This window comes from Dreissena polymorpha, chromosome 1 (assembly GCF_020536995.1).
Source record: "Dreissena polymorpha isolate Duluth1 chromosome 1, UMN_Dpol_1.0, whole genome shotgun sequence".
Classification (NCBI taxonomy): Eukaryota; Metazoa; Mollusca; class Bivalvia; order Myida; family Dreissenidae; genus Dreissena; species Dreissena polymorpha.
Window position 1 is genome coordinate 78,848,303 of NC_068355.1, and position 27,655 is coordinate 78,875,957.

At 34.9% G+C, this 27,655-nt stretch overlaps 2 protein-coding genes across 2 annotated transcripts; one reads left to right on the forward strand and one right to left on the reverse strand.

Moving 5' to 3' along the window:
- Nucleotides 1-2,331: 2,331 nt before the first annotated feature.
- LOC127837039 (Golgi SNAP receptor complex member 1-like) lies at nucleotides 2,332-21,772 on the reverse strand. Its single transcript, XM_052363799.1, has 8 exons — nucleotides 21,661-21,772; nucleotides 16,628-16,727; nucleotides 15,589-15,673; nucleotides 13,539-13,738; nucleotides 10,893-10,964; nucleotides 10,149-10,178; nucleotides 8,325-8,407; nucleotides 2,332-7,380 (listed from the first exon to the last, which is right to left on the reverse strand). Exons 1-8 carry the CDS (start codon nucleotides 21,686-21,688, stop codon nucleotides 7,256-7,258), a joined length of 723 nt encoding a protein of 240 aa, XP_052219759.1. The 5' UTR covers nucleotides 21,689-21,772; the 3' UTR covers nucleotides 2,332-7,255.
- A 1,977-nt stretch (nucleotides 21,773-23,749) lies between these two features.
- LOC127837045 (probable ATP-dependent RNA helicase DDX47) lies at nucleotides 23,750-26,926 on the forward strand. The gene is made up of 2 exons (XM_052363812.1): nucleotides 23,750-24,366; nucleotides 26,032-26,926. Exons 1-2 carry the CDS (start codon nucleotides 23,782-23,784, stop codon nucleotides 26,800-26,802), a joined length of 1,356 nt encoding a protein of 451 aa, XP_052219772.1. The 5' UTR covers nucleotides 23,750-23,781; the 3' UTR covers nucleotides 26,803-26,926.
- Nucleotides 26,927-27,655: the final 729 nt, after the last annotated feature.

A 27,655-nucleotide genomic window follows, 5' to 3' on the forward strand; every position in this document is an offset into this window, starting at 1 on the left:
ATAGCATTCTTGTTTCGAAACAAAGTGTTTTATTGGATAATTTAAATGACATCTTACAACAGCGTTTTTCTTTTGAGGGATTTTAATGCGTAAGCTATGTGCATACAATAATATGATATTGTTTTCCTATTTTTATTAACAATACTGTTATGAGTTAGGGGAATTAGCTTCTAATTACATGCAATGTACATGCACTAATCAGTTCGAAAATAAATCCATATATCCGTGAACATAAAAAGTTTAAAAATGATCAATTATCTTAAAATATATCAACATGCACATTAGGCATGTTTTCTTCAGGATGTCATTTTCCCCATCCACTTTAATTATCTTGTATATAATAATCGTGGATTATATTCACATAAAATAATTATCAGTTTATTCCTAAGTCTCTTCATGGTTTATATATGCAGTTGACATGTTAATTTCATCCAAAAAGCTTTTCAGGTAATACTTGAAAATGTCCTACGCAAAAACATTTTGTGTACCAATTTAACCTGTATTTAATCATGTTTTCATATAATATATTCCATAAAAAAACAGTAAATTGTTTTATGTTTTTTTTTAAATATGTTATACATTCCTTAAATACAAAAAGCTAACCACTACGGTCGAAATTAGATATTGTTTGCGCCATTCGTGCAAACACAGTATTTTATAGGTTTATGGGCAGACATCTTGGCTTTAGAAACCATGTGATCAATAAGAGTGGTGGGTACAAAAATAATGTTTAACCCCAAAAAATGTAGATTATCATCAGCATTTTCAAATAAAATCTTAAAATCATGTAGCGCGAGCCCCTGATACTACTAGAGCTCAATGTGAGAGATTGTATACCTTTTGTTGATAAATGATTTTTAACTTTATTTTTCCAATTATATAGAGGATATTTGTTGGATTCGGTGGATTATCGATTTTAATTCACGAGTGATCATAGAAAATAATATTTTCACGAGTGGCGCAGCCACGAGTGAAAATATACATTTTATATGATCACGAGTGAATTAAAATCGATAATCCACCGAATCCAACAAATTTTCTTTTTATTTTATGCTTTATTTCACAGTTTATATACATTGTTAAAGAGTTTAACTAAAGAATTACGTTGGGAAAATGACGTCATTTCGTCCAAAAAATGACGTCATTTAACATAAACAGTGAAAATTATCGATAATTTTCACTGATAATTTTCATTGTTTGAAACAGTGAAATTATCAGTTTTAATTCACTAATATTTCTCTATAAACCACCGGAAAGTATAAAATAAAATAAAGAGAACATGAAATTTATGTTTACAAACATGAAATGTGTTTGTCAGAAACTGCGCCGCTTTTTAAAAATTATTATTATATACTTTAAAATGTTTACTTCTCTTGTGAAAATGATCTGTACCTGCCAAATGATAAATAGATATGATCTCCCTTTAAAGCTTGTTACTTCCCTTGGTTTTTTTTTTACCTTTAACCTTGAAGGATGAACTTGACCTTGACCTTTCACCACTCAAAATGTGCAGCTCCATGAGATACACATGCATGCCAAATATCATGTTGCTATCTTCGATATTGCAAAAGTTATGGCCAATGTTAAAGTTTTCGGACGGACGGACAGACGGACTGACGGACATTTCAACTGCTATATGCCATCCTACCGGGGGCATAACAATGTGCATACACTTAAAAGTATCAAAAAGATCAAAATACATAAACATAACAAGTTAACAAGCTTTGTATATATCAAAATATATTAATATGCACATTACGCATTTTTCCTTTATATTTGTAATTTACCCCACCCACTTTTCTTGTCTTACAAATCACATTTATAATATTCACATGAAATATTATATATTTATATTCCTTAGTCCCATAGGTATGTATAAATGTTGTTTGGATAATAATTGTACATAAACTGTTTTTCAGATAAAATTTGAAACATGTTTTAAGGACAAAAAAACACATGTTTTTTTTACCTTTTTTTCATGTAAATAGTCATTTTTTTTCATACAATGTTTGACATTTCACCAAAAAACTTATTTGTTTAAATAAGAATAATATGTTTTCAATTGCTTAAATTAAAAAGCTTACCAAAATCATGGAAAATATATGTTGTTTGTGTCATTTGCGAAAAAACATTTCCTATGTTTTTAGTCGGCCATCTTGGATTTATACCCCGTGGGCATGACATTTTTCTTGGGAACAACATTTTACTTTTACCTAAGACAATGTAGAACATCATCAGCATATTTAAAAAAAGGTTCCAATCATGCACCGTGGACCTCCGTTCCTACTAGACTAAAAGAATTATTTTAGCAAAAGATGACCACAAAACATGCTCGTTTATTCATGAGTTTATTCATAGCATTTTATTCATAACACATAATCAAGACAGAGCAAATGTGAATGGGCACATATAACCATATGAATATAAAAGAGATAACGATGGTCTGTACGATACCTGTACTTCCTAACTGAACATAAACTAATTCTTTTTCAGAATTAGCCAAATGCAAGCTTAGATGACATGAATAAAAAAAATATACAAATCCACTGAAAAACCATTAACAAAAATAAATAGTGGCTATGACTATATATAAGTAAATCCTCAATATTTACACCATAAAGAGATTATACATTTTTACAAACATTTATCATAATCAAATATAAAACAAGAGCACCGCATAACAGGTGCCAGGCTCGGCTACGGGTGCAGTTTTGAATAAATGAAAGCTTGTCAGATTTTTTTTAAAGGTCACAGTGACCTTGACCTTTTACCTAGTGACCCAAAAATGGGTGTGGCGTGTAGAACTCATCAAAGTGCATCTACGTATGAAGTTTCAAAGTTGTAGGTGGATGCAATTTGATTTTAGAGCCAATGTTCAAAACCTTAACAAAATGTTAAGGTTTTAGCACGACGCGGACGTCGGACAGCGGACGACGAGCTGGCTATGACAATACCTCGGGTTTTCTCCGAAAACGCCGAGCTAATAAACACGTTAACAATTTGGAAAGGCATACAAACTATACACTGAAAACCCATAACCCATTTATTTGTCCTAAGTCGTGTTATTATTGGGTTACTGAGTTCTAATTATTAATACATGCTTCCTGCTATGCAGTATAGTGTTATCATGTCAAACACTGACGTGCTATTTAACGCTTATAGCTAATAAAGAGCATCCTCTTAAGTCTATAACTTATTACAAAGGCCTAAATTGGTTGCAAAAACTGGTTAATTATTGAATATGTAGTTGTTTTCCCATTTGTATTATTAAAATCCGCATTCCCAAAAGAGGGCATCAGTTAACTGAACACAAAGATAACAGTATAGAAACTGGTCCCTGTCAATCTTAAACAGGAGGTCCTGAAAGGCCCATGGACGCTCATCTGAGATTCAAAGGAACTGATCTATTCTGTGCAGCCCAAGATATTATAAGAGCAAATGTTCCAAACAAGTTGCTATTGATGTAACTTTTAGAGCGCTAACCAGGTTTTACTATAGCCATATAAGCAGAGCTCCAGATAATTTTTTAAGATAGAGTATTTCACTCATGACTGTTTTAGCTGATGAGTAAAATACAAAATCAAAGACTTTTGCGGGAGTACTGAAATACTCCCGCAAGTCTTTGATTTTGTATTTTATAAATTTTCTATTCATAAACATGCAGATATCATGCATTTATAATAAAGAACGTATACTCTCGTTTACATAAACATGTATTTTGAAATGGCTGATCAAATAATCCATATTGGGGCACTGTTGGTCCAACTGTTAATTGCACAAAATGCGTATTCCAATTTTTATGATTTTTTACTCATTAAAAGTATAATTAATGCGTATTATCTGGACCTCTGCATATAAGGATAACTTCCTCGCCCCCTGGTGGCCATGTTTTTCAACAGAACAGAATTTATTTTTGAAATCATCCAAGGTATCATTAAAACAAGAGGGCCTGAAAGGCCCAAAGTCGCTCACCTGAGATAACAAGATATTATTTGGAAAAATCTTCAGGCCAAGTTTCATGAAGATCGGAAAATAAAAGTGGCCTTTAGAGTGTTAACAAGGTTTTACTATAGCCACATAAGGAAAAATGCCCCGCCCCCTGGCAGGCATGTTTTTCAACAAACCGGCATCATTTTTGAACTCGTCCAAGATATTATCGGGATGAATCTTCTGACCAAGTTTCATGAAGATCGTAAGTAAATGTGGCCTCTAGAGTGTTAACAAGATTTTACAAGAGCCATATCAGGAAAAATGCCCCGCCCCTTGGAAGCCACGTTTTTCAAGCAAACATAATTATTTTCGAACTCATCCAAGATATCATTGAGACCAATCTTCTGACCAAATTTCATGAAGATTAGACAATAAATGTGGACTCTAGTGTTAACAAGGTTTTACTATAGCCATATATAGCCATATACGGAAAAATGCCCAGCCCCCTGGTGGCCATGTTTTTCAAGCAACCGGAACTGTTTTCGCACTTTTCCAAAATATTATTGGGACAATCTTCTGACCAAGTTTCATAAAGATCGGACAATAAATGAAGACTTTTGAGTGTTAACAACGTTTATTATAACCATATAAGGAAAAATGCCCCACCCCCTTGTGGCCATGTTTTTGAAGCAACTCAAACCATTTTTGAACTTGTCCAAGAAATACTTGGGGCAAATCTTGTGAGCAAGTTTCATGATGATCGAACAATAACTGTGGCCTCTAGAGTGTTAACAAGTTTTTACTTACGCACGACGTACAAAAGACGATCACAAAAGTGTTTGTGTTCAAGGCTTTTTTGTATAGGATCATTGGCCTTTCTAAATAAGTCTCAATCCAAAATGAAGTCAATGACATAACAGAGCCAGGTGATGTGAGTGTTAAGTGGAAGTATCAAAGCTTAAAGTAGCACTGATATTCATTTAATGGGCATTTGGGTTTATCAAGAACCAAGAATTAAGACCCTCTGAATAAGGTTTAGTCCAGAAGAGGGTCAATATGAAGCTCAAACTGAGGTCACAAATGAGAATATGATGAGAGTGTTTACAGATAACACCCACCAAAGTATCAAAGCTTTCGACAAACCTTTATTGATGTTCAACAAACAGCATCATTTTTGGTTAACTAAAACTTTGTAACCCTGAATTTGTTTCAGTTCAAAAATAGATCGAAGTCAAAGTTAGAAAAATAAAAGGGTGATGTGGTTGTGTTGATAGATAATTTCCATGCAAGTATCAAAGCTTTGTAGCATGTGGTAGTGATAACAAAACACTTACTAGCATTTTTTGATAACAAAGACTTTGAACTTTTGAACTGATCTGAATTAGGTCAATGTTAAGGTGAAAATGAAGTCAGGTGATGTTGTGTTGAGAGGGTGTGTAGATAATGAAGTCAGGTGATGTTGTGTTGAGAGGGTGTGTAGATAATGAAGTCAGGTGATGTTGTGTTGAGAGGGTGTGTAGATAATGAAGTCAGGTGATGTTGTGTTGAGAGGGTTTGTAGATAACATCCTTGCAAGTATTCAGGTGATGTTGTGTTTAGAGGGTTTGTAGATAACATCCTTGCAAGTATGATAGTGTTGTAGTGCAAAACCTATCATAATAGGTTTAAGAACAGAGATGCCAATCACAATATGCCTCTTGGCAACTGAAAATGCAGGGGTATATATTATCAAAGAAGCTAATCATTACAGTAGATGTAAAATAACTATGGAAGTATAAGTCTGGAAAATAACGCCTTGTGAAATAAGAATTTGAATGAAGTTACTTTATCTTAAATTAAATATGAAAATATTTGTTAACTGAGTAACTGAAATGTCAATTACTTAGCACTGCATAAAACTGTATTTGCAATTATCAGTCAAATATTAAATTGCGATACCTGCATATCCAGTTTCATGATATTCAATTGTTACATTAGGCTCCAGTAAAAAAAACTTTGTATGCATAAATATACATTTAATAAAAAACAAGATATCTTTGTGAAACACTATGTCCCCCATATTTTGACCTTTGACCTTGAAGGATGACCTTGACCTTGTACCACTCAAATATGCAGCTCCATGAGATACACATGCATGCCAAATATCAAGTTGCTATCTTCAATATTGCAAAAGTTATGGCCAATTTAAAAGTTTGATGCAAACCAACAAACAGACAGGGCAAAAACAATATGTCCCCCAGTATAGACTGGGGGACATAAAAACAACAACAAAAACACTCTATGTAAACCCTTTCAACTAGACAGTTTGATATCATATTTAAATACTATTTCTTTCTTATAAGTACGGCAGTAATGAAATGAAGAGATATGAAACTGAAAAGTAAGTGTTACATGTACTTAAACTAGAATATCATATGTTTCTTCTACATCATTGTGCACACATGTATTCCTGAAATATGTTCACAAATCAAGGAGCCTGAAAAATTTCGGCAGAAACAAATTATTTCTACAAAACAAAGCTAGTTATTTGTTTGATATAAAATAAACTGGTACACATATTATATAAATAATAACAGTACCTAAAATCTAAGCATTAACCTTTCAGTATCTGAAGATATTAGTCTGTCTACAAAAAGAAAAACGTTCATGTACCGTGTGTAAATAAATTATAAATTTTGACTTAAACATGAATCTTGTAAAGAGCAGAACCAGTTTGAACCAGTTTTTTTATTAACGACTGAATTTAATAGTCATCTGGTCGATCATTTTATAAAAACTACAAAAAAGATATGTCCAATACATACGCCTATTGCTTGTTTCAGCATTGTAATAAACAGTGTTCAATTTTACAACAACTAATTCAATGCTGAATTTCTGATCATAGCAACATCCTGTATGTGGACAATTGAACCTTTTTTTCAGCAGACAGCCTGTTACACAGTATTATGATCAGTTCATGTATATCACATTTGAATCAGTAACACGCAAAGTTATGTTGATGTTTTACAATGATATGAGTCGCGTTTTGAGAAAACTGGGCATAATGCATGTGCGTAAAGTGTTGTCCCTGATTAGCCTGTGCGGACTGGACTGCACATGCTACTCAGGGATGACACATTCAGCTTGTATGACATTGTTCGTTTAAATGAAGTCTCTTCTTAGCAAAAATCCAATTTAGGCGGAAAGTGTTGTCCCTGATTAGCCTGTGCACACTGCACAGGCTTATCTGGGACCACACTTTACGCACATGCATTATGCCCAGTTTACTCAGAACGCCACTCAATCATATTTAGGACCCACTGTTCCCAGTTCCATGGAGTCATGTTCAATGGAACATGTAGAGCAGTAAGATGATGACACACGTTGCTATCACACTGGCTAATATGATGGAGTCCCGTCGTTTGCGAATGTTTATTCTTTGCATGAGGCTGTTTATCAAAGGAAAACGATCTGAGCAGGGAGTAAAGGAAGATGTTAACGTTTATATCATACATTGTTATACATAAATGTGTAATTTTGTGAATGTAGCACAGAAAGGATCATATCTCCACTTAATTCACAATTTGACATGTTCTCATCAATAACTGATTTCCCACCGCTTATTATGCATAAAACAATGAAATACTGGAATACCAACACCTGTTAAACCTGATGTAAGTTGAACAAAACTTTAAATAAAAAACATATACAACGGTTAACCATTTGTGCCGATATTTTATTTGTATTTTTCACTTCTGCTTTAAAAAAAATCAGTAAACATAAACTGATAATTAGAGATGCCATGCCAAATACGAAACCAAAAATTATTTACAAGTACATTATATAAATAGTAAAAAATATTACACAAACATCTGTAAAGATATTATTCATAATTTTCTTTTTCTTTCTTTTTCAACACATTTAATTTTTTCTGATGTACTGAAAGAACTACTTTGAGTAAAATTATTTATATCCAATATTTTCTTAAATTATTTCAATAACTTTAACAACACTTGAACATGCTTTTTCATTTCCCCAAAAATGTCACATAGCCTCTGGTACACAAGCCTCTGGTACACAGAGCCTACAAAAATACTTGCTCTCAAACAGATTTGAGAGATTAACAATAATTATGAAATATTAATTATATTGGCTGAAAAATGGTGATCTAGCATCAATGATTAGTATGTAGTGACCATGAAGGGACAGCTGAAAAATGGTGATCTAACATCAATTATAAGTACCTAGTGACCATGAAGGTCTTTTGTCACATGATATTGGAAAGTTATTCTAACCAAGTCAGTTTAAACTTTTTTTTTTGAAATTTTAATTGATTTATCCCTTGCAATATGACTGCGTTAAATATATAAACACATGAGTGCAATATTTCTTTGAACCAATTGGGAAAAGGATACTTGCAAGAGTGTTTATTTTGTGTGTGATTCCTGACAATGATTTCTTCTGTGAATCCAGGCTTTCTTTAGTGGCAATTGCAATACTGAAATACACAAATATTAATGCAGCTTTTATATAAGGATTTTTTCACAGATTTGTACAGAAGTCTATCTACACATGTGATCTACACATTGACATTAAAGTATTAATGACAATAAAACACACTTAAGAACAGCTAACCTTGTATTCAGGATTGTGTATTATATCACAAGGTGCAATATAATATTGGATTTTTAAAATAAAAATTTCAGTATTGTTCATCTATGTTTTGTCAATGTTAAATGGAAATGCAAACAGATGGGTTATACTCCTCCTACTAAAGGAAATGAGGGAAACATTACGAAACATTGAAAACAAGAGGGCCTGAAAGGCCCAAAGTCGCTCACCTGAGATAACAAGATATTATTGGGACAAATCTTCTGACCAAGTTTCATGAAGATCGGAAAATAAATTTGGCCTCTCGAGTGTTAACAAGGTTTTACTATTGCCATGTAAGGAAAAAAGCCCCGCCCCCTTGCAGCCATGTTGTTCAACCAACCGGTATCATTTTTGAACTCATCCAATATATTATCGGGATGAATTTTCTGACCAGGTTTCATGAAGATAGGACAGTTAATGTGGCCTAAAGAGTGTTAACATGATTTTACTATAGCCATATATGGAAAAATGCCCCGCACCTTGGAAGCAAAGTTTTTCAAGCAAACATAATTATTTTTTAATTTATCCAAGATACAGTGCCCCAGATTAGCTGCGTATCTGCGTCTTTTACCCTATTGAAATGTTTAAAAACGCAAAGAAATACAATATCATGTTTATCGAAAAAGCACCTGATTTGCCTTTTACGCAAATTCGTCACATTTGATGCGTACTATACAATTGCTTCGATCGAAAATACTAGATTGCATAGTTAAATAAAGTGTCCGACCAAATTATTTACGACGACATATTAGTTTACAGTTTTATTGAAACAAAACAATTGTGTGCAGCTTTAACAGAAGTAAAGCAGCAATGATTTTACGGTATGCATCTTATAACTCATTTCATCCTATTCCAAGAATGAAATCACCCTATTTTTCAAAATGATTAATCAATGGGTGAAAACCCTATTTCCCAAATAAATATCTGGGGCACTGAAGATATCATTGAGACCAATCTTCTGACCAAATTTCATGAAGATTGGACAATAACTGTGGCCTGTAGAGTGTTAACAAGGTTTTACTATAGCCATATATATAGCCATATAAGGAAAAATGCCCCGGCCCTGGTGGCCATGTTTTTAAAGCAACCAAAAACATTTTCGAACTCATCCAAGATATCATTGGGACAAATCTTCTGATCAAGTTTCATGATGATCGGAAAATGAATGTGACCTCTAGAGTGTTAACAAGGTTTTATTATAGCCATATAAGGAAAAATGCCCCGCCCCCGTGGTGGCCTTGTTTTTCAACCAACCGGCATCATTTTCAAACTCGTCCAAGATATTATTGGGATGAATCTTCTGACCAAGTTTCATGAAGATCAGACTATAAATGTCGCCTCTAGAGTGTTAACAAGATTTTACTATAGCCAAATAAGGAAAAATGACCCGCCCCTTGGCAGCCATGTTTTCCAAGCAAATGTTACCATTTTGCAAATCATCTAAGATATCATTGAGACCAATCTTCTGAACAAATTTCATGAAGATTGGACAATAAATGTGGCCTCTAGAGAGTTAACAAGGCAAATGTTGACGCCGCACATCGCACGACGGACAAAAGGCAATCACAAAAGCTCACTTTTAATACCTGATTTGATCATCCACAAGTCTTTCAGAGCTGAAACAAAAGAATATGAATGTATTCAATTCTTCACACACATATTTTAGCCGCCTCATGCAATCCTGTCTGCTAACAAGACCATGAAAACTTGTATGATGTTATAGCAGACAGTGTAGTACATGAAACGATTGCCATATATGGCATAAGAAACATTTTTGCATAATCGGGGTCATTTCTAAAGTTAATTTAAACAAGAGATGTGTTTGTCAGATACACAATGCCTGCTACTGCGCCGCTTTGATTTATTAAAAATGAAGTATCATATCACTTTAAAAGTAGTACTTCCCTTGTAAAAATGATCTGTACCTACTAAATGATAAATAGAAATTATCTCTTTAAATCTTGTTACTTCCCTTGAATTTGTTTTTTTGACCTTTGACCTTGAAGAATAACCTTTACTTTTCACTACTCAAAATGTGCAGCTCCATGAGATACACATGCATGCCAAATATCAAGTTGCTATCTAAAATATTGCAAAAGTTATGGCCAATGTTAAAGTTTTCAGATGGACAGACTGACAGACAGTTCAAATGCTATATGCCACCCTACCTGGGCATAAATACGGAACTGAAAATAACAATCAACAGTTTGCACTAACAAGTTCAACAAACTGAGTTAACAGTTTCATAAGTTTATATAATTACTTTGTAAGCGGATGTTCTTAATGTATAAGTGATAATGGTTTTATCTGTATCTCAATAGTAAACTTACTTCCGAATATGTTCATTTTCCTTTAAATATAAGTCTGTTCGTCTGTTGAGACCAGAAGAATTTTTGTAAGCACTGAAAATACAGAATAAAGCATAAAATACACAGACTTCAGATATCACAGCTCCAACAAAACACACCTATATAGAGAAATTATTAAAATGACAATGCTGAAAATCAAACAAACAATTTTAATTAATTTTATTTTTATTAATTTTCAGATACATATTTTCAGATATGAAGAAAATAAGGTTTAAAGCTGGATGGACTAAAACTGTTAACTTTAAACTAGAGCTTTGTCACAGACGTGACGTATACCCCCACGTGCCGCATTGACACAGACTATTTTGCATGCTGTCTTCACAAAACAAGAGAATCAAATTTATGACGATTTTTAAGAATTATAATGCCATTATAATTTATGGCCATTTCGACATTTGAACTCTTGAATTCTTTCGCATGACATGCCGTCCAAATTTATGGCCATTTTATTACTTTGAACTCCAAGTGTGACCTAGACCTTGGCGTTATCGACATAATTCTTTCGCATGACACATCGTCCAATAACTGTAAACAAATGTACCAGGTATTTTTAAAATCTCACAATAAATGACATAGTTATGGCCCGGACAAGATCATTTATGGCCATTTTTTACCTTTGAACTCTCAGTGTGACATTGACGTTGCAGATATCGACGTAATTCTTTCGCGTGACACAACGTCCAATAATGGTGAACAAATGTGCCAACTGATTTTAAAATCTCACAATGAACAACATAGTAATGGCCCGGACAAGCTCATTTATGGCCATTTTTTACCTTTGAACTCAAAGTGTTACCATGACCTTGGAATTATCGACGTTATTCTTTCGCGTAACACACCGTCCAATGATGGTGAACAAATATGCCAAATGATTTTAAAATCTCACAATGAATGACAAAGTTATGGCCCGGACAAGCTCATTTATGGCTATTTTTGACCTTTGAACTCAAAGTGTGACCTTGACCTTGGAGTTATCGACGTTATTCTTTCGCGCGACACACCGTCCAATGATGGTGAACAAATGTGCCAAATGATTTTAAAATCTCACAATGAATGACATAGTTATTGCCCAGACAAGCTCATTTATGGCCATTTTTAATCTTTGAACTCAAAGTGTGACCTTGACCTTTGAGATATTAAAGTAATTCTTTCGCCCTACACACCGTCCCATGATGGTGAACAAATTTGCCAAATGATTTTAAAATCTCACAATAAATGATAAAGTTATGGCCCGGACAAGCATTTGACCCTTGAACTCCAAGTGTGACCTTGACCTTGGAGATATTGACGTACTTTTTTCACGCGACACACCGTCCCATGATGGTGAACAAATGTACCAAGTTATTATTTAAAAATCTAACCATAAATGACATAGTTATTGTCCGGACAAACTTTCGGTTTTAAACACACTAAGTGACCCCGTGACCTAGTTTTTGACCCAGCATGACCCATATTCAAACTTGGCTTATACATCATCAAGATACAACTAGTGACCAAGTTTGGTGAAGATGGGATGAAATTTCGGGACAGACCGACAGACAGACCGACAAAGTGAATCCTATATAGCCCCCATTACCAATGGTAATGGGGGTATAAATACATCCAACCAATTCAAGAAATATTTGTTCAACTAGTTGCTAACCTGATATCCCTCTGAACTGACCCCAGCAGTCCTTGCTCACCTGATATCCCTCTGAACTGACCCCAGCAGTCCTTGCTCACCTGATATCCCTCTGAACTGACCCCAGCAGTCCTTGCTCACCTGATATCCCTCTGAACTGACCCAGGCAGTACTTGCTCACCTGATATCCCTCTGAACTGACCCCAGTACTTGCTCACCTGATATCCCTCTGAACTGACCCCAGTACTTGCTCACCTGATATCCCTCTGAACTGACCCCAGCAGTCCTTGCTCACCTGATATCCCTCTGAACTGACCCCAGCAGTACTTGCTCACCTGATATCCCTCTGAACTGACCCCAGTACTTGCTCACCTGATATCCCACTGAACTGACCCCAGTCCTTGCTTACCTGATATTCCTCTGAACTGACCCCAGTCCTTGCTCACCTGATATCCCTCTGAACTGACCCCAGTCCTTGCTCACCTGATATCCCTCTGAACTGACCCCAGTCCTTGCTCACCTAATATCCCTCTGAACTGACCCCAGTCCTTGCTCACCTGATATTCCTCTGAACTGACCCCAGTCCTTGCTCACCTGATATCCCTCTGAACTAACCCCAGTACTTGCTCACCTGATATCCCTCTGAACTGACCCCAGCAGTCCTTGCTCACCTGATGTCCCTCTGAACTGACCCAAGTCCTTGCTCACCTGATATCCTTCTGAACTGACCCCAGTACTTGCTCACATGAAATCCCTCTGAACTGACCCCAGCAGTCCTTGCTCACCTGATATCCCTCTAAACAGACCCCAGCAGGTCCTTGCTCACCTGATATTCCTCACACCGCAGTCCTTGCTTACCTGATATCCCTCACACCCCAGTCCTTGCTCACCTGATATCCCTATCACCTCAGTCCTTTGTCACCTGATATCCCTCACACCCCAGTCCTCCCTCACCTGATATCCCTCACACCCCAGTCCTCCCTCACCTGATATCCCTCTGAACGGACCCCAGCAAGTCCTCTCTCTCACGTATGGCCGTGATGTTGGCCTTGGTTTTCTGGAACTCCTGGCTGTAGTCAGCCAGAATGTCTCTGTGTCTCTTCAGAGTGTGCAGCAGGGCTGCGCTGGGGGACGCTGAGCTGATGCTCTGTGTGTACTCCGCCATGCGGTCGTTCACCTCTGTTAGCTGTTGGGAAGGTGATACATAAAACAAGTGTTATGACTGGAAGTGCTGGACACGAAGACGATTCATTGAGACTTGTTAAACTAGCATTTGCCATAATTTTGAAACAAGAATTAGTCACAATAGCAGATTTTACCCTAGGCGGTTTTATTGCAGCTGCACCTCGGTACATTAACTTCGAAGTCAATATTTCCAACGTTCAATTTTAGATTCAGTGCTTGAAATTTTAAAAAGCGATTGCAAGCTCTGATTCATCTGTTTCTTACATTTTGCGGATGACTATTCAAACCATGAACTTGCCATTGGCCCGTTTGGCTCTGATACAAGATATGCTTGAGATCAATGGGCTGTTTTACAAAAATATAAAGCAGTTTGGTGTAGATCTTTACGCCTTAATTGTACATCACAATCATGCTAAGAAACAAACAATAAACAGACTTCCCCAACATCAAACATAAACAGTTCTTAATCATTGCAAGCGTCAACCTTAGCAAGGTCCTCTCGTATTTGAAATGATGCTAGTTTTCAATTAATTCTTGTCCATACTCTCAGCGCACAGGCAACAGAATAAACACTGTCCTTGCGGACATGTATACAATAAAGGTACATGTGACATATCAATATTGACATATCTCACTAAACATAATTTTGAGAAAAGGTTTGCAATGTATTTGCAAAAATGCACCATATCTCTGAGCTGCTTAGTTTTTATTCAGCAATCAATAATTATAGCCAATGCTTTTCAATGCTTATCTGAAAGCCTTGCCTTAAAAACCTCCTGAAAACAGTTATTTAAGTGAAAATGTACATGTGTATATACCACCCTGCCGGGTACATAAAAATACATGTGCTATCAATTTTTCTTGGATTATCTCTAAAACTATTTTGAGCATCTTTAGCGATTGGTTGTCTTAAACAATTTATTAAGTCTACAGGTACATGTATTTCTACTACTGTAAATATTTGAGCCATGATAATTATCGGCGTAATAACTCAATTATTTGAAGGATTTCATTTGTTGCCTTTCTTGTATGTGGGAATACAAGCATATTTTTCTGGTAGGTAAATATCACACAAAGTTAAAAGTGGTCCTAACATACAGCAATATAAAAGCTGAAGTGTCAAAAAAGAATTTGGCAATCTTTCCTGTAATATTGCAGCTTTGATGCCTTCATCATTATGTATTGAAAGCAGTTTTACAAATTTCATAGCAAAGTATAATTGTAATCAATACTTTCAATATAGATATTCTGGCTTGCGCTGTTAATGGTATCTCATTAACTGTAGATTTGCATACATTGTGTACATCAATGAAGAATCTAAATAATATTGAATAGCATCACTAAAAGTTTCTTTGCATCTAATGATCAGTCTCTGTTCTTTGCATAAAAAGTTGTATTTGCAAGATCCACATTCATCAGGGCCCTTGCTACACTTTGGGGGATTGGGGCCGGGCCCTTAGAGGGGGGAATTTCGCGTCCTTTTGGACGAAAATGTGAATTTTAGAAGATCTTTTCAACAACCATTCAACACTTAAAATTGCTATATTTTAATGTAATTTACACAAATATACATTTAATCACAGGTTAAAAGCACGATACCAGCTGGCAACATAGGTATGTAAGTAAAGAAAATTATTTGGAGGGGGGGAATTTTAGTATACTATTTTAAGTGGGGAATGGGGCTGAATTTTGGCCACAAAAACGGCCAAACAAGGGCCCTGTTCATGTTTGTACAATCATGTTATCTCAAGAAAGATCTTATTGACAGTCGAAATTTTAATTCCAAAATATTTAATAATAAATAAATGTAACTATGACTATTTATGATAACATAGATGTCAAATTAATTACCTTGGAAAGAAGTTGCTCAATTTCCATCTCCATTGTTTCAAACATGTGTTCGCTTCCATTTTTATTAAGCAGAGGTGATTTGTCACTGAAGAGAAAGCATAAAGATGAATTGTCACTATGTCATTCTCTGACTGTTTTCTGGTTAGGCTTATATTGTGGATCAATATCTTTGTATTGATAGACAAGCCTGTAACAAAGGACAAAATTGTCACAAAACCAGGTTTTCAATTTAAAAAAAAAAAGTCTGATAAAGGACGACAATTCAAAATGTGCATTGTTATCACCCTTGTTTCAAATTCAATCTATTTTTACTTGTGGCGCCCTTGATTTCAATTTGAAAAAAAGTCTGATAAAGGGAGACAACTCAAAATGAGCATTGTTAGTGATTGTTCATAGTTACCCCCCTTGTTTCACAATCAATCTATTTTTAGTCGTGGCGACCTTGACTTTGTAGATAGTGACGTAATTCTTTTGCGCGACACACCGTCCAATGATGGTGAACAAATGTGCCATATGATTTTTAAATCTCACAATGAACAACATAGTTATAGCCCAGACAAGCTCATTTATGGCCATTTTTGACCTTTGAACTCAAAGTGTGATCTTGCCTTGTAGATATTGACGTAATTCTTTTGCGCGACACAACATTCTATGATGATGAACAAATGTGCCAAATGATTTTAAAATCTCACAATAAACGACAAAGTTACAGCCTGGACAAGCTTGTTCGGCCCGCCCGTCCCAGACATATGCCAATCTAATAACTGGTTTTTTCCTTCAGAAAACCTGGTTAATAAAATGTATAACACAGTTGTATTATGTTAAGTCCAGGCTTCCCAGTGCTCAACATTTTGTAAAGCCATTTTTTACTGGCTTTGGTAAATTCTACTTATTTTGATAGCCAACTATGTAAATTTGTAGCCATTAGCTAATTTGGCAAAGGTACAAGCCCTGATTTTGTTTGTTTTAGTATCACACAATACACAAATATTTTTTAGATGTGAATTTTTGGTAAACGCGTACACAAATATATTTTTACCTGTAGGTATCGGAAAATGAGTAGTTTGTTCCAAGCTTGCTGAAAGATATAAGCTTTAAGTCTATTTCATTTTCCAGCTGTCTTGCTTGTTTACGGTAATCTGAAAAAAAGAAATTCCAATATATTTTTTGATCCACAGTGCATTAATCAAAGGTTGCAAGATGCATCAAAACTGTTTGTTGACAAGGTTTGTTTTGATCTCCATGGATACTCAGTGTCTTTCCCATAACATAAATGTAAATTTGGATTATTTCAGTTGAAGAGATTTGAAATGCGATTATATTCAGGCATTGAAGAATTTTTCCAGAGCCACTCGCCCTGCAGGGCGAGTAGGCCTGACAATCCACTCGCACTTCACTTTAATCTACTCGCCCTGCATTAAAAAAATATTTATATCTATATTTATAGTTATGATCAACCAGAACCTTTTTTACCTACGTAACATAGTGACACTAAACTGCAAACAAATTAACTACATTATCTGATGGATTTTATTTGCTTTCCTTACGTTTCCTGCACCTGTTTTCTTTTCTAAACACTTTAAGATTCTCGTTTTGATGACCTTTCTTTCTGTTCCCTGCCTCCACCACCTTTCAGATATTTTAAAATAGAACCCTTTACGATGCTGAGTTTTAATATTACAGATGAAATTTTACTGAAAGACACGCTTGATTGACAAATAATTACAATATGGTAATTTTTGGCTAAGGCTTCTGATCACGAATTATTATGTTTATTAATAATTATTATTTCTGTTTATTTTTAATTAAATATAAACAGTATTATAATTAACCAGTTATTTTTTTTTTTTTATTGATATTTACATGAAAATGAAATTTTATTCTTCACAGAATGACCAATATATTTAACTGTTTTTTTTTCACTTTTAATCGATTAGCTAAGAGCACTGACAGATACTAAAAGAGCACAGCCGATTTCGAAAATTATTTTTACTGTGCCTGTAACGTCATGTTTTCATTGTCAAAACGAAAGTGCAGTTTCTTTGTGTACTAAACCTTTTTTTTGTTCGTTCGAAAAATTGTTCGCAATTTGTATCGATGTGGCAGGAAATCTGGAACTGAATTTATATTTCTCAACTTGAAAAACAGCACTGGCCCGGTCGGTCGATTATTAAACAAACTTTACTCACCCGACTGTCAACTTCACTCGCATATGCTAGCGGTCCAATGGATTCTTCAATGCATGATATTGTTTTATCCTTATTTTATTTGTCAGTTGATAACCATTTAAAACACTAGCTGAATATTTACACTGTTTGAAATTTTAAAATGAAAATGTCAGCAAGAATAGTTTGTTGAAACATCGTCATGTTTTTTAGGTTGCATGCAAAGCTAACGTCCGTAGGCTGCCATTCAGGTAAATTTAATGTCTTTTTGATGTGTATTCATCGCTTTCCCTAATTGGTATTTGGTCTGTTTTAAGATGCGCCTGAAATCTGTGTGCAAAACTGCGATTGTGATTATGAAGGGGCGCATATGTACTCCCAGAGCCGCCAAAGCAAAAGTTATCAAAGGCTTTGGTGTATGTTTATATGGGCTACATTCTTATGTTAACAATGTGATCGAAATTAATTTATGCTTTGCTTGAAATAAGGGAATTGTATGAAACTTATTTTTTCCTCATTTAAGTAGTGTCTATGTTTATCTTCAAGCTTAGCTATGCAAGTGAAACAAAATACTTGGTGTGCATGTGTGTGAAGTCATCACAAGAGCCTTGTTCTTAATAATATAAAACAAGAAACCGTCGGAGACAGGTGATGCTCCCCAAAGTTTTTTTTGTCACAATATTGCACTATATATTTAGATAAAAGGAAACGTCTTGAGGGCACAGTAGTTGGGGGGACAAGAATTTTTTTATATAAAATTTCAAAGGGCCATAACTCTGTGAAAAATCATCTGACCAGAACCCGCTGATAATATGCACATCTCCTCTTGGTAGTGAAGCTTCCCATAAAGTTTCATTGAATTCTGGTCATTTAATAGTTGCTGAGAAATAGCCCAGACAAGAATTGCACTATAATGTACAGTTAATGGAAATTTTCAAAGGGCCATAACTCTGTGAAAAATCATCCGACCAGAACCCATTGATAATATGCACATCTCCTCTTGGTAGTGAAGCTTCCCATAAGGTTTCATTGAATTCCGGTCATTAGTTGCTGAGAAATAGCCCGGACAAGAATTGCACTATATGAACAGTTAATGGAAAATTTCAAAGGGCCATGACTCTGTGAAAAATCATTCGACCAGAACCCGCTGATAATATGCACATCTCCTCTTGGTAGTGAAGCTTCCCATAAAGTTTCATTGAATTCCGGTCATTTTTTGGGGGAGCATAAAAAAGTGATAGAAATTTTGCTTCGTTCGTTATAATGCCATTAAGGGAAAAGTACTGTCGTGATTTATTGTCACTTCCAACAGCCTTGCTGTTAGTCTAGCTCTTTAACGATGCTGTTATAGTGTCTGACAGACTACAATTCTGGAAATGGGTTCAATCCCCCGTTGAAGCTCAGGTTTTTTCACTTTAGTTAGTTCTGGCAACCATAACTATAAATGTCGCTTTTTATGATTTTTGACTGGCAGGACTAACTTAAATATATCTGATAGCTATATATATATAGAAATTATTATATGCGTAGTTCATGCTATTGTAAAAATACGGAGCTTCAATGGGGGATCAAACCCACGACCTATAGAGTTGTAGTCAGACACTCTAACCGCGTCGCTGAAAAGCTAGCTCAACAGCAAGGCTGTTGGAAGTGACCTTAAATCACTACACTCCTCCCCCTCTTAATGTTACAAGGCCAGACATGCCCGCTACAGCATGTCATATGACACTTTTTGCTATATTAAAGTGTCAACCGCTTCACAAGCGGCTCCTTGAAGCCATTAGAAATGTTTCAAGGCCAGACATGCCTGCTACAGCATGTCATATGACACTTTTTGCTATATTATAGTGTCGACCCCTTCACAAGCGGCTCCTTGAAGCCATTAGAAAGCTCACACCCACGTTCTGAATCACAGTTCGTTTTTGCCTCGTCGCCATTATTGTAAAAATACGGAGCTTCAATGGGGGATCGAACCCACGACCTCCAGAGTGGTAGTCAGACACTCTAACCGCGTCGCTGAAAAGCTAGCTCAACAGCAAGGTAGCATGAACCAATGATTTTTTTAAACATAAATAATTGATGTCAAATGCCTGCATGAATAATATTCAAGGTATTAGAAAGCATTTTCTTTTTGTTTTAATGGATTACTTTGAAAATTCTATTTTTTATGAATTTTTTAGCAACAAGGGGTAATGAACTTTAAAATAATGTTATTGAATTTCTAACCAAAAACTGGTTCCATGGCAATACTGGATGAATGCACACTTTTCTTCAAAACAATCCAAATTCTAATGCTTTTTCTTGATAAAATATCTCCTATTCTAACTAGAAATACCACTTTTGATCAGAAAATTAATACAAAAAGATGTTTTAGTTTTCAATTTCAATAAGCACACTGTTTACGTTCTGTTCATATCTTCCTAACAATCTGTTATGTCATCATTTTTATAGGACAATATTTAATGTATTGTGTTTTATAATTTTGAAATAAAAACATTAATATTGTTTAAGACTAATAAACAAAACATACTATTTAAAAGTGATTTTTGTTGTAATTATTGGCATTTTATTTTACATGTGTAGCAAGTTTAGGTAAATCTTTACCTATGTATTTTTTTTCAAACTATATATATATACAATTAACATTTTTGTACCAAAAATGTGTTATAAGATAAAAGTTTATCAATAAAAATTGGTATAAATATAAAAATATATAATAACTCAAGTTTAAACATATTTGTGTCATTATTTCAAAAATAAGTGGGTGGCTGAAGCTAAAGTAACTGATAAAACAATCATAAGAAGGATAAACTGAAGACGGAATTTTTCAATGGTTTATGCGCTAAATTTGAGATGTCTTTTCAAGCAGTTTTATAAAGTGTCCTGACCAAAATCAATGTTATATGACTTTCAAATCATTTATGTATTGGTATACAACAAGAAAGTGGTAAAATATTTGCGGAAAACATAAGAATTTTTTACGAAAACATGTCTGCTGAAATTTACCGAGATGTTCCGGAAATGACCGATCGTCGGTTTCCGAAAATAATATCCGAAAATAATACATGTCGTGGTTTCTGAAAAACAAAATGGATGTACCCAAAGATTTTGGTGTTATTGACTTTTACTGGTTGATAAATGTATGATTTTGCTTCTTATTTGAAAAAGTGATGCTTTCAAGGCTGATAAACTTGAAATATGAAAGCTATTCGGTCGTTTGGCCTTTGTTTGTCAATACATCTGTACGATTGGTAATTTCCGTAACCACTCGTAAAATTGTAGCAGACACAAGTTTTAATCACAATACTTATGTTTTCCACTTATATTTGACCACTTTCTTGTTCAATACCAATACATAAATGATTTCAAAGCAATATTTTATTGATTTCAGCAAGTAACACCGTCTATAAGCGCGAAAAAAAACATTCCGAACTTTTTGGTTTACGATGTTTATTTTCTAAATAGCTTGCATAGAGCATGGCATTGAATGTTATGCAAGATAAATGTCTCTACTTTCTTGATTGGATGATTTCAGACTGTTTAATCCAATCTGAAAAGAGCTTTAAAACGTAATTTAGACCCATGTTAAGCGAGATAATAAAGAACCACTTTTTGGTTACTGCCGATTTGTGACATCACGAGTTGCCTCCCTTGTTGGTTCATGCTAAGCAAGGCTGTTGGAAGTGACCTTAAATCACTACAATGCTCACTGGACGTTTGGGCCTGTCAGTGTCAAGAAGAAAATATCCGAAGACCATGCTACTTTTTCTTTTCCTTATAATAACATTCAAATACAGATTATTAGAAAATAACATTTACATTTTTATGAATGTATTATCTGATAGATTATAATAGGCATATTCAATATGTAACAGATTATTCTGACGAAAGCAATATGTTTGTTTACCTTCCCAGAAGTTGCCCATTTCGGCCATTATAACACGGTGTCCAAATCTCGCGTTATCATCGAGGTTACACCGAACCTTAAACTTCTGTTGTCACGGGACTGACTGGTTTCCCTGAGATAATTATAATATATGGGGTTATCAACACACGACTCACTGTCTGATGAACGGCGAGAATGCTGCACCTAGACGACATGGTTTTAATGATCCGCGTAAGTGAGCTTTTTTGGTGCATTCCTCCAATAGCTCTGGTTTCACCCACGGCACACGACCGGACCAATTTACCTTTACTGTAGTAAATAAAATATAAACATTTGGAAGTTGCAACCATACATCTAAATCTTCAAATTGCTTTCATGATATTTACATACGTTACTTAGGTAGGAATGTGGGGGCATACACAGAGGCCCCATGAACTTCATATATGCTAACAACACAACACTATCCTAAAGGATAGATGAAAAGTGAGCCGGATATTATCGTAATAATGTTTATTTGTATTTATTTATCCGCCGTCAATCGTTCGTTACGTAATTCATTTTTTAATGCATCCATTTGCTTAATCATGCTTATAGTACATTTTCTTGATCATGCAAACAGTATGGTGTGATCTTTGAAACATCTGATAAATGACAAATAAAATACACATTGAGCCAAAGTTAGAACTAATAATGTATTACAGTTACAAGACAAGTGAGTCAAAAACTAGGTCATTAGATCTCCGTCTTGTCTTGATGGAACTTCGTCAGAATGTTTATATTGACAATATTTAAGAAGAGTTTGAATCTGAGTCATGTGTGTTCAAAATTATGTAGCTAGGTAAATATAGGATTTTGCATGAGTGGTTGTTTTGTATTGAATTTATTTAACAAGTCCTCTGAATGAAGATAAAAACGAGGCTTGCCGAGTTTTTATCTTTATTTAGATGAAGAGTTTAATAAATTCAATACAAAATGACCACGAATCTAAGATTCTATTTATTACATGACCAACAATTTTGTTTATGCTCTTTTAACCGGTTATAATATTCACATTGTCCAAGAGTTTAACTGAAGAAATTCGCTGGAATAATGAGGTCATTTTGTCAAAAAAATGACGTCATTTCGCAGTTATACAACTAGTGTAATAACACCCGTGTAATAATTGAGCATTACGTTATTTCACTCCTGGAGCGTAGGTCATGTTATAAATGTAAGAACAACTTTGTTACTACTGTAAGTAAAGAAGTAAAACTCAAGCTGCTGGAGCAGTATTGAATTCTATTATATACGATTAGTTGGTCCTTTATTTATGGCTAGTGACCGATTGCCAAAACATTACAAAACAGCACAAAACAGCACAATACAAAACGACATAAACACATACAAGAATAAAGCTTGGAACGGCCAATGCAAAGCATTGGGGGTTTAAACCGGTTTTAGAGCGCTCAACCTCACACTTGGCCCAACAATATTCATGATACATTTTAGTGTAAATAAAATTTTACCTCATAGCATTGTAACTCAAATCTAACAATAATTTAAGGGAATTAAAACGCATTCAATTTAATTACCATTTAATTACTCAATGGTAGGAAAGATACCAGAGCAAGAGAGTTACAACTTTTTGAGGAACGATGAAATAATACATATATAACGAACATCAACTACCGGTATTTTTATGTCTTAAATAACAATCTTATCATTAGCCGTTTCATGCAGCGACATCGTTTGAAAGCGACGCTTCCGTTCGGAATGGTCCTGACTACCCTTCCTTTCACTGGAGCACATTGAAAACTCCTTAGATTTACCGAAAGACATTATCATCTCCGAACGCCTCGAACCGCTCTTTGATTGCATCAGAGCCACGTGATAAAGTGGCAGCTTGGTACAGTTTCAAGCGGTAATTCAAGATGAAAAAAATACCAATTTATTTAAGTAGCCGGTAAGGTCGCAATCCATTTAATAATAATAAAAAAAATAATAACATGACTGGTCGGTAAACAATCAGAAAACAAGTATAAATACACTAAATACCAACTATCCCCGATGCTCTTTACTCAAAAAAATGGCAACCAGTGATTGATTTTATATTAGTGGAGTGTAGCTCCAATACTAGGGTTGCGTTCTACCACATGTTCCAAAATGTCTTCTAGCGAAGAGGAAACACACATTGAGGAACAGATAAGTGAACAGATTGACCATGACACAGGTGAAAATGTGACATTTAAATCTCTAGGGGTAGTTGATGTGTTGTGTGAAGCATGTGAAGGCCTAAAATGGAAGTCTCCGTCGAAGATTCAGAGAGAATCGATTCCCGTAGCTCTGACTGGAAAGGATGTGATTGGGTTGGCAGAGACAGGGTCGGGAAAAACAGGTGCTTTTGCTCTCCCAATATTGCAGAAACTGCTAGAAACTCCACAGAGACTTTTTGCACTTGTATTGACACCGACGAGAGAGTTGGCCTTTCAGATCTCGGAACAGTTTGAAGCTTTGGGTGCAAAAATTGGAGTGAAATGTTGTGTCATCGTTGGTGGTATAGACATGATGAATCAAGCGCTAATGTTGGCTAAAAAGCCTCATGTTATTGTTGCAACACCAGGAAGACTTGTCGACCACCTTGAAAATACTAAAGGCTTCAATCTTCGGTCCTTGAAATTTCTGGTGATGGATGAAGCCGATAGAATACTAAACATGGATTTTGAGCAAGAAGTAGATAAAATATTAAAGGTGGGATTTGCAAATAAAAAGATTTCCACATTGGTCATTAATATCCGATGCAGGTTTTTTTTTCCACTTTTTGGGAAGATAGCCCATGGCTTTGGAATTGGGAATTTTATCGGCATTTTCATGAAATTGGGAAAATAAATTCATTAGCCTTTTTTTCCACACGAAAAGTCCACTGATTATGGAAATACTAAATTTGATTTAACTCTTTATAATCATTCAAATTAAAAGAAAAAAATCATATAATACTTTGTTAGATGTAATTGAATTAAAATTGAGATAAAATACACAAGACTGACTTATTTCTAAAAAAAAAAAAAAAATATTTTTGGAAATTGGGAATTTTTTGCCACATTTTGGGAAAAAGGTATACTTTTTGGGATTGGGAACATAGCCCAATTTCGGCTATAAAATCGGGCCAAAAAAAACCTGCGATGCAGTCCAGTAATCTTGCGCAGTTAAGGGTCAATTGGTTTAAAAACTTGTTCTTTAAAAATTGACCAGATAATATATACATTTACTATGAAAATAAGAAGTTCATGTGCTTATTAACACAAAATTTTAAATCAAATGCGGACCTGAACAATGTAAGCAAATGAGTCCCGCCTAGCGGATAAATTGCATTTGATTTAAAATTAAGGTAAATACTTTGTTGTTTTTGATTGTACAAAAGTGTGGAACAGTTTGACTATGAAAAAGGGCACACAATATGTGAAAACGGGAGGTCCGTACCTGTAGCAAAACCCCAGTGGTTTGGCTAGAGGTACATTTCTGTACCTGTAGCCACTGCCAATATATTAGTAAAAAGCTTGCCTTTGCCATGAACTATTTACTGCTTTTAATTGCTTTTTGTTTGTATTTATAGCAATTAAGATGAATAACCTATCTACAGTGATTTTATTTTTCCCTTGCTTCCTACAAACGTTTTTATCCGGATCTCAAAATTTCACCTTCTGTAAATTCCTGTGAGTAAAGATATTACGCGAATGATATCAATTCAAAATAAACGCTGATCACATTTTTACTGATATGGCTGGAAAGTGAGAAGCATTAAAATATGAAACAAAAGTAACAAAAGGTATAAAACAGGGAATACTATCTTTTTCTGCACAGACTTCATCATCTTGATCCTCATATCATTTATTTATGTTCTCAGCCCTGTGCCTTTTAAATTGGGAAAAAAAGTTAGATCAAACATGAAATTGTAAAACATGAAACGTTAATAATATGATTATAAATATAAGTTATTATAAGTTTATGTTTAACTGCATTTTAAAAATTATTAATTAATTTATATAAACAGGGATATGGAATTTATTGCTGTTTTATACTATTTGATTCAATGAACCAATAATTGATTTTATCTTAAAAGTTTGGCTTTATTTTTGGAAATTTTAAGCAGACTTTTTTAAATTATTTTACTTTTTGCGATTTGGAAACAGTCTCTGAGAGGCTAAAATTTAGAGAAAACATCCTTGATGTATAAATATAATAGCATATTTAATAGTTAAAGCTTTACTAACAGATTTGCAAACTTTTTGGCTATAAAATTATAATACGTCAAACACTGTTGAAAGGTTGATTTATTATTACTTTTATTATCACTCATTTATAAGAGTTTTGACTATTTATAATGCTTATTAATAAATTCAAATTGTTTGCATTCAGGTCATTCCTCGTGAAAGATCAACATACTTGTTTTCTGCAACAATGACAAAGAAGGTAGCGAAACTGCAGCGAGCATCATTGAGGGATCCAGTCAAGGTTGAAGTGTCATCCAAGTACCAAACTGTTGAGAAGCTGCTCCAATATTATATTTTCATACCAGTGAAATACAAGGATGTCTACTTAGTCTATATTCTGAATGAACTGGCAGGGAACTCGTTCATGGTGTTCTGTGCTACTTGTGCAAACACGCAGAGAGTTGCATTGATGTTGCGCAATCTTGGTCTCATGGCCATACCTCTTCATGGTCAAATGAGTCAGGCAAAACGTCTGGGAGCTTTGACCAAATTCAAGAGCAAATCAAGGTCCATTCTTATTGCTACTGATGTTGCAAGTAGAGGGCTAGATATCCCACATGTGGATGTTGTGATAAATTTAGACATACCCACTCACTCAAAAGATTACATTCACAGAGTTGGAAGAACAGCTAGAGCTGGGAGAGCAGGAAAATCAGTCACATTTGTGACCCAATATGATGTTGAACTGTATCAGAGAATTGAGCATTTGATTGGCAAGCAATTGCCGTTGTATAACACGGAGGAGCAAGAAGTCATGTTGCTGATGGAACGAGTGTCGGAGGCGCAGAGACATGCAAAGGTTGAGATGAGTGAGTCAGGAAGCAAGAAGAGAAGGGTCCCCAGACCAGATGCTGATGATGACACTGAAGAGTCAAGCGGGGTCAGAAAGAAAATGAGAAGGAAAAACAAATATTGACAATATCATTAATGCAGCAGAATATGAGACTGAATTTGTCTGGTTTTGTTAGGAAAATTAATCACCAACATTCATGGATAGGCTACAAGTGTCATGAATATGATTAAAACACAAATGCATGATACACATCTCTTGAGATCGATAATGAATGAGTCACATTCTTAATTGGTTGATATTTATTATCCCCCCTTCGAAGAAGAGGGGGTATATTGTTTTGCTGGATGTCAGTCTGTCGGTAGACCAGTTTGTTTCTAATCAATAACTTGTCAACGTATTGACCACTTGGCTTGATACTTCACAACACATGTGAATTGCCCTTTGATAGTAGAATAGATGACCTCTATGAATATTGGGGTTACAAGGTCATTGTCAAAGTAAGTGTGAAAATCGTTTCCGATCAATAACTTAAACAAATTGATTGATTCATTGGCTTGATACTACCAATGTGCATTTGCCTTGGGAAGACAAGTAGAGACCCGGAAATTAAGGTCTTAGGTCAAAGGTCATGGTCACTGTCACAATAAGTTTGAAAATCGTTTTCGATCATTAAAGGGGCCTTTTCACAGATTTTGGCATGTATTGAAGTTTGTCATTAAATACTTTATATTGATTAGTGTAAACATTGGATCTAAAAACAAACAGTAAAAAAATTCAAGAATAAAATAAAAAAAATGAAAAAAGTAACACTCAACTGGGCTCAAACCACTGACCCCTGGAGTAAAAGTAAATAGCTTAGACCACGTGGCCATCCATACTCATACAATGAGTTATGTATTTCATACTTTACATAAGCAATTCTCGTAGTATCTCAAAATAACAACAACATTGGAACTCTCCAAGTTATTCAATCGTT

Bases quoted from the DNA above. Each gene is read 5' to 3' on its own strand.
- LOC127837039 (XM_052363799.1), bottom strand. From the start codon at position 21,688: ATGGCCGAAATGGGCAACTTCTGGGAAG. The intron at 16,728-21,660 runs GTAAACAAACAT...TCTTTTTTTCAG, and splicing joins AATGGGCAACTTCTGGGAAG to ATTACCGTAAACAAGCAAGA. The intron at 7,381-8,324 runs GTATCCTTTTCC...CTCCCTGCTCAG, and splicing joins CAAAATAAACACTCTTGCAA to ATCGTTTTCCTTTGATAAAC.
- LOC127837045 (XM_052363812.1), top strand. From the start codon at position 23,782: ATGTCTTCTAGCGAAGAGGAAACACACATTGAGGAACAGATAAGTGAA. The intron at 24,367-26,031 runs GTGGGATTTGCA...GTTTGCATTCAG, and splicing joins AAGTAGATAAAATATTAAAG to GTCATTCCTCGTGAAAGATC.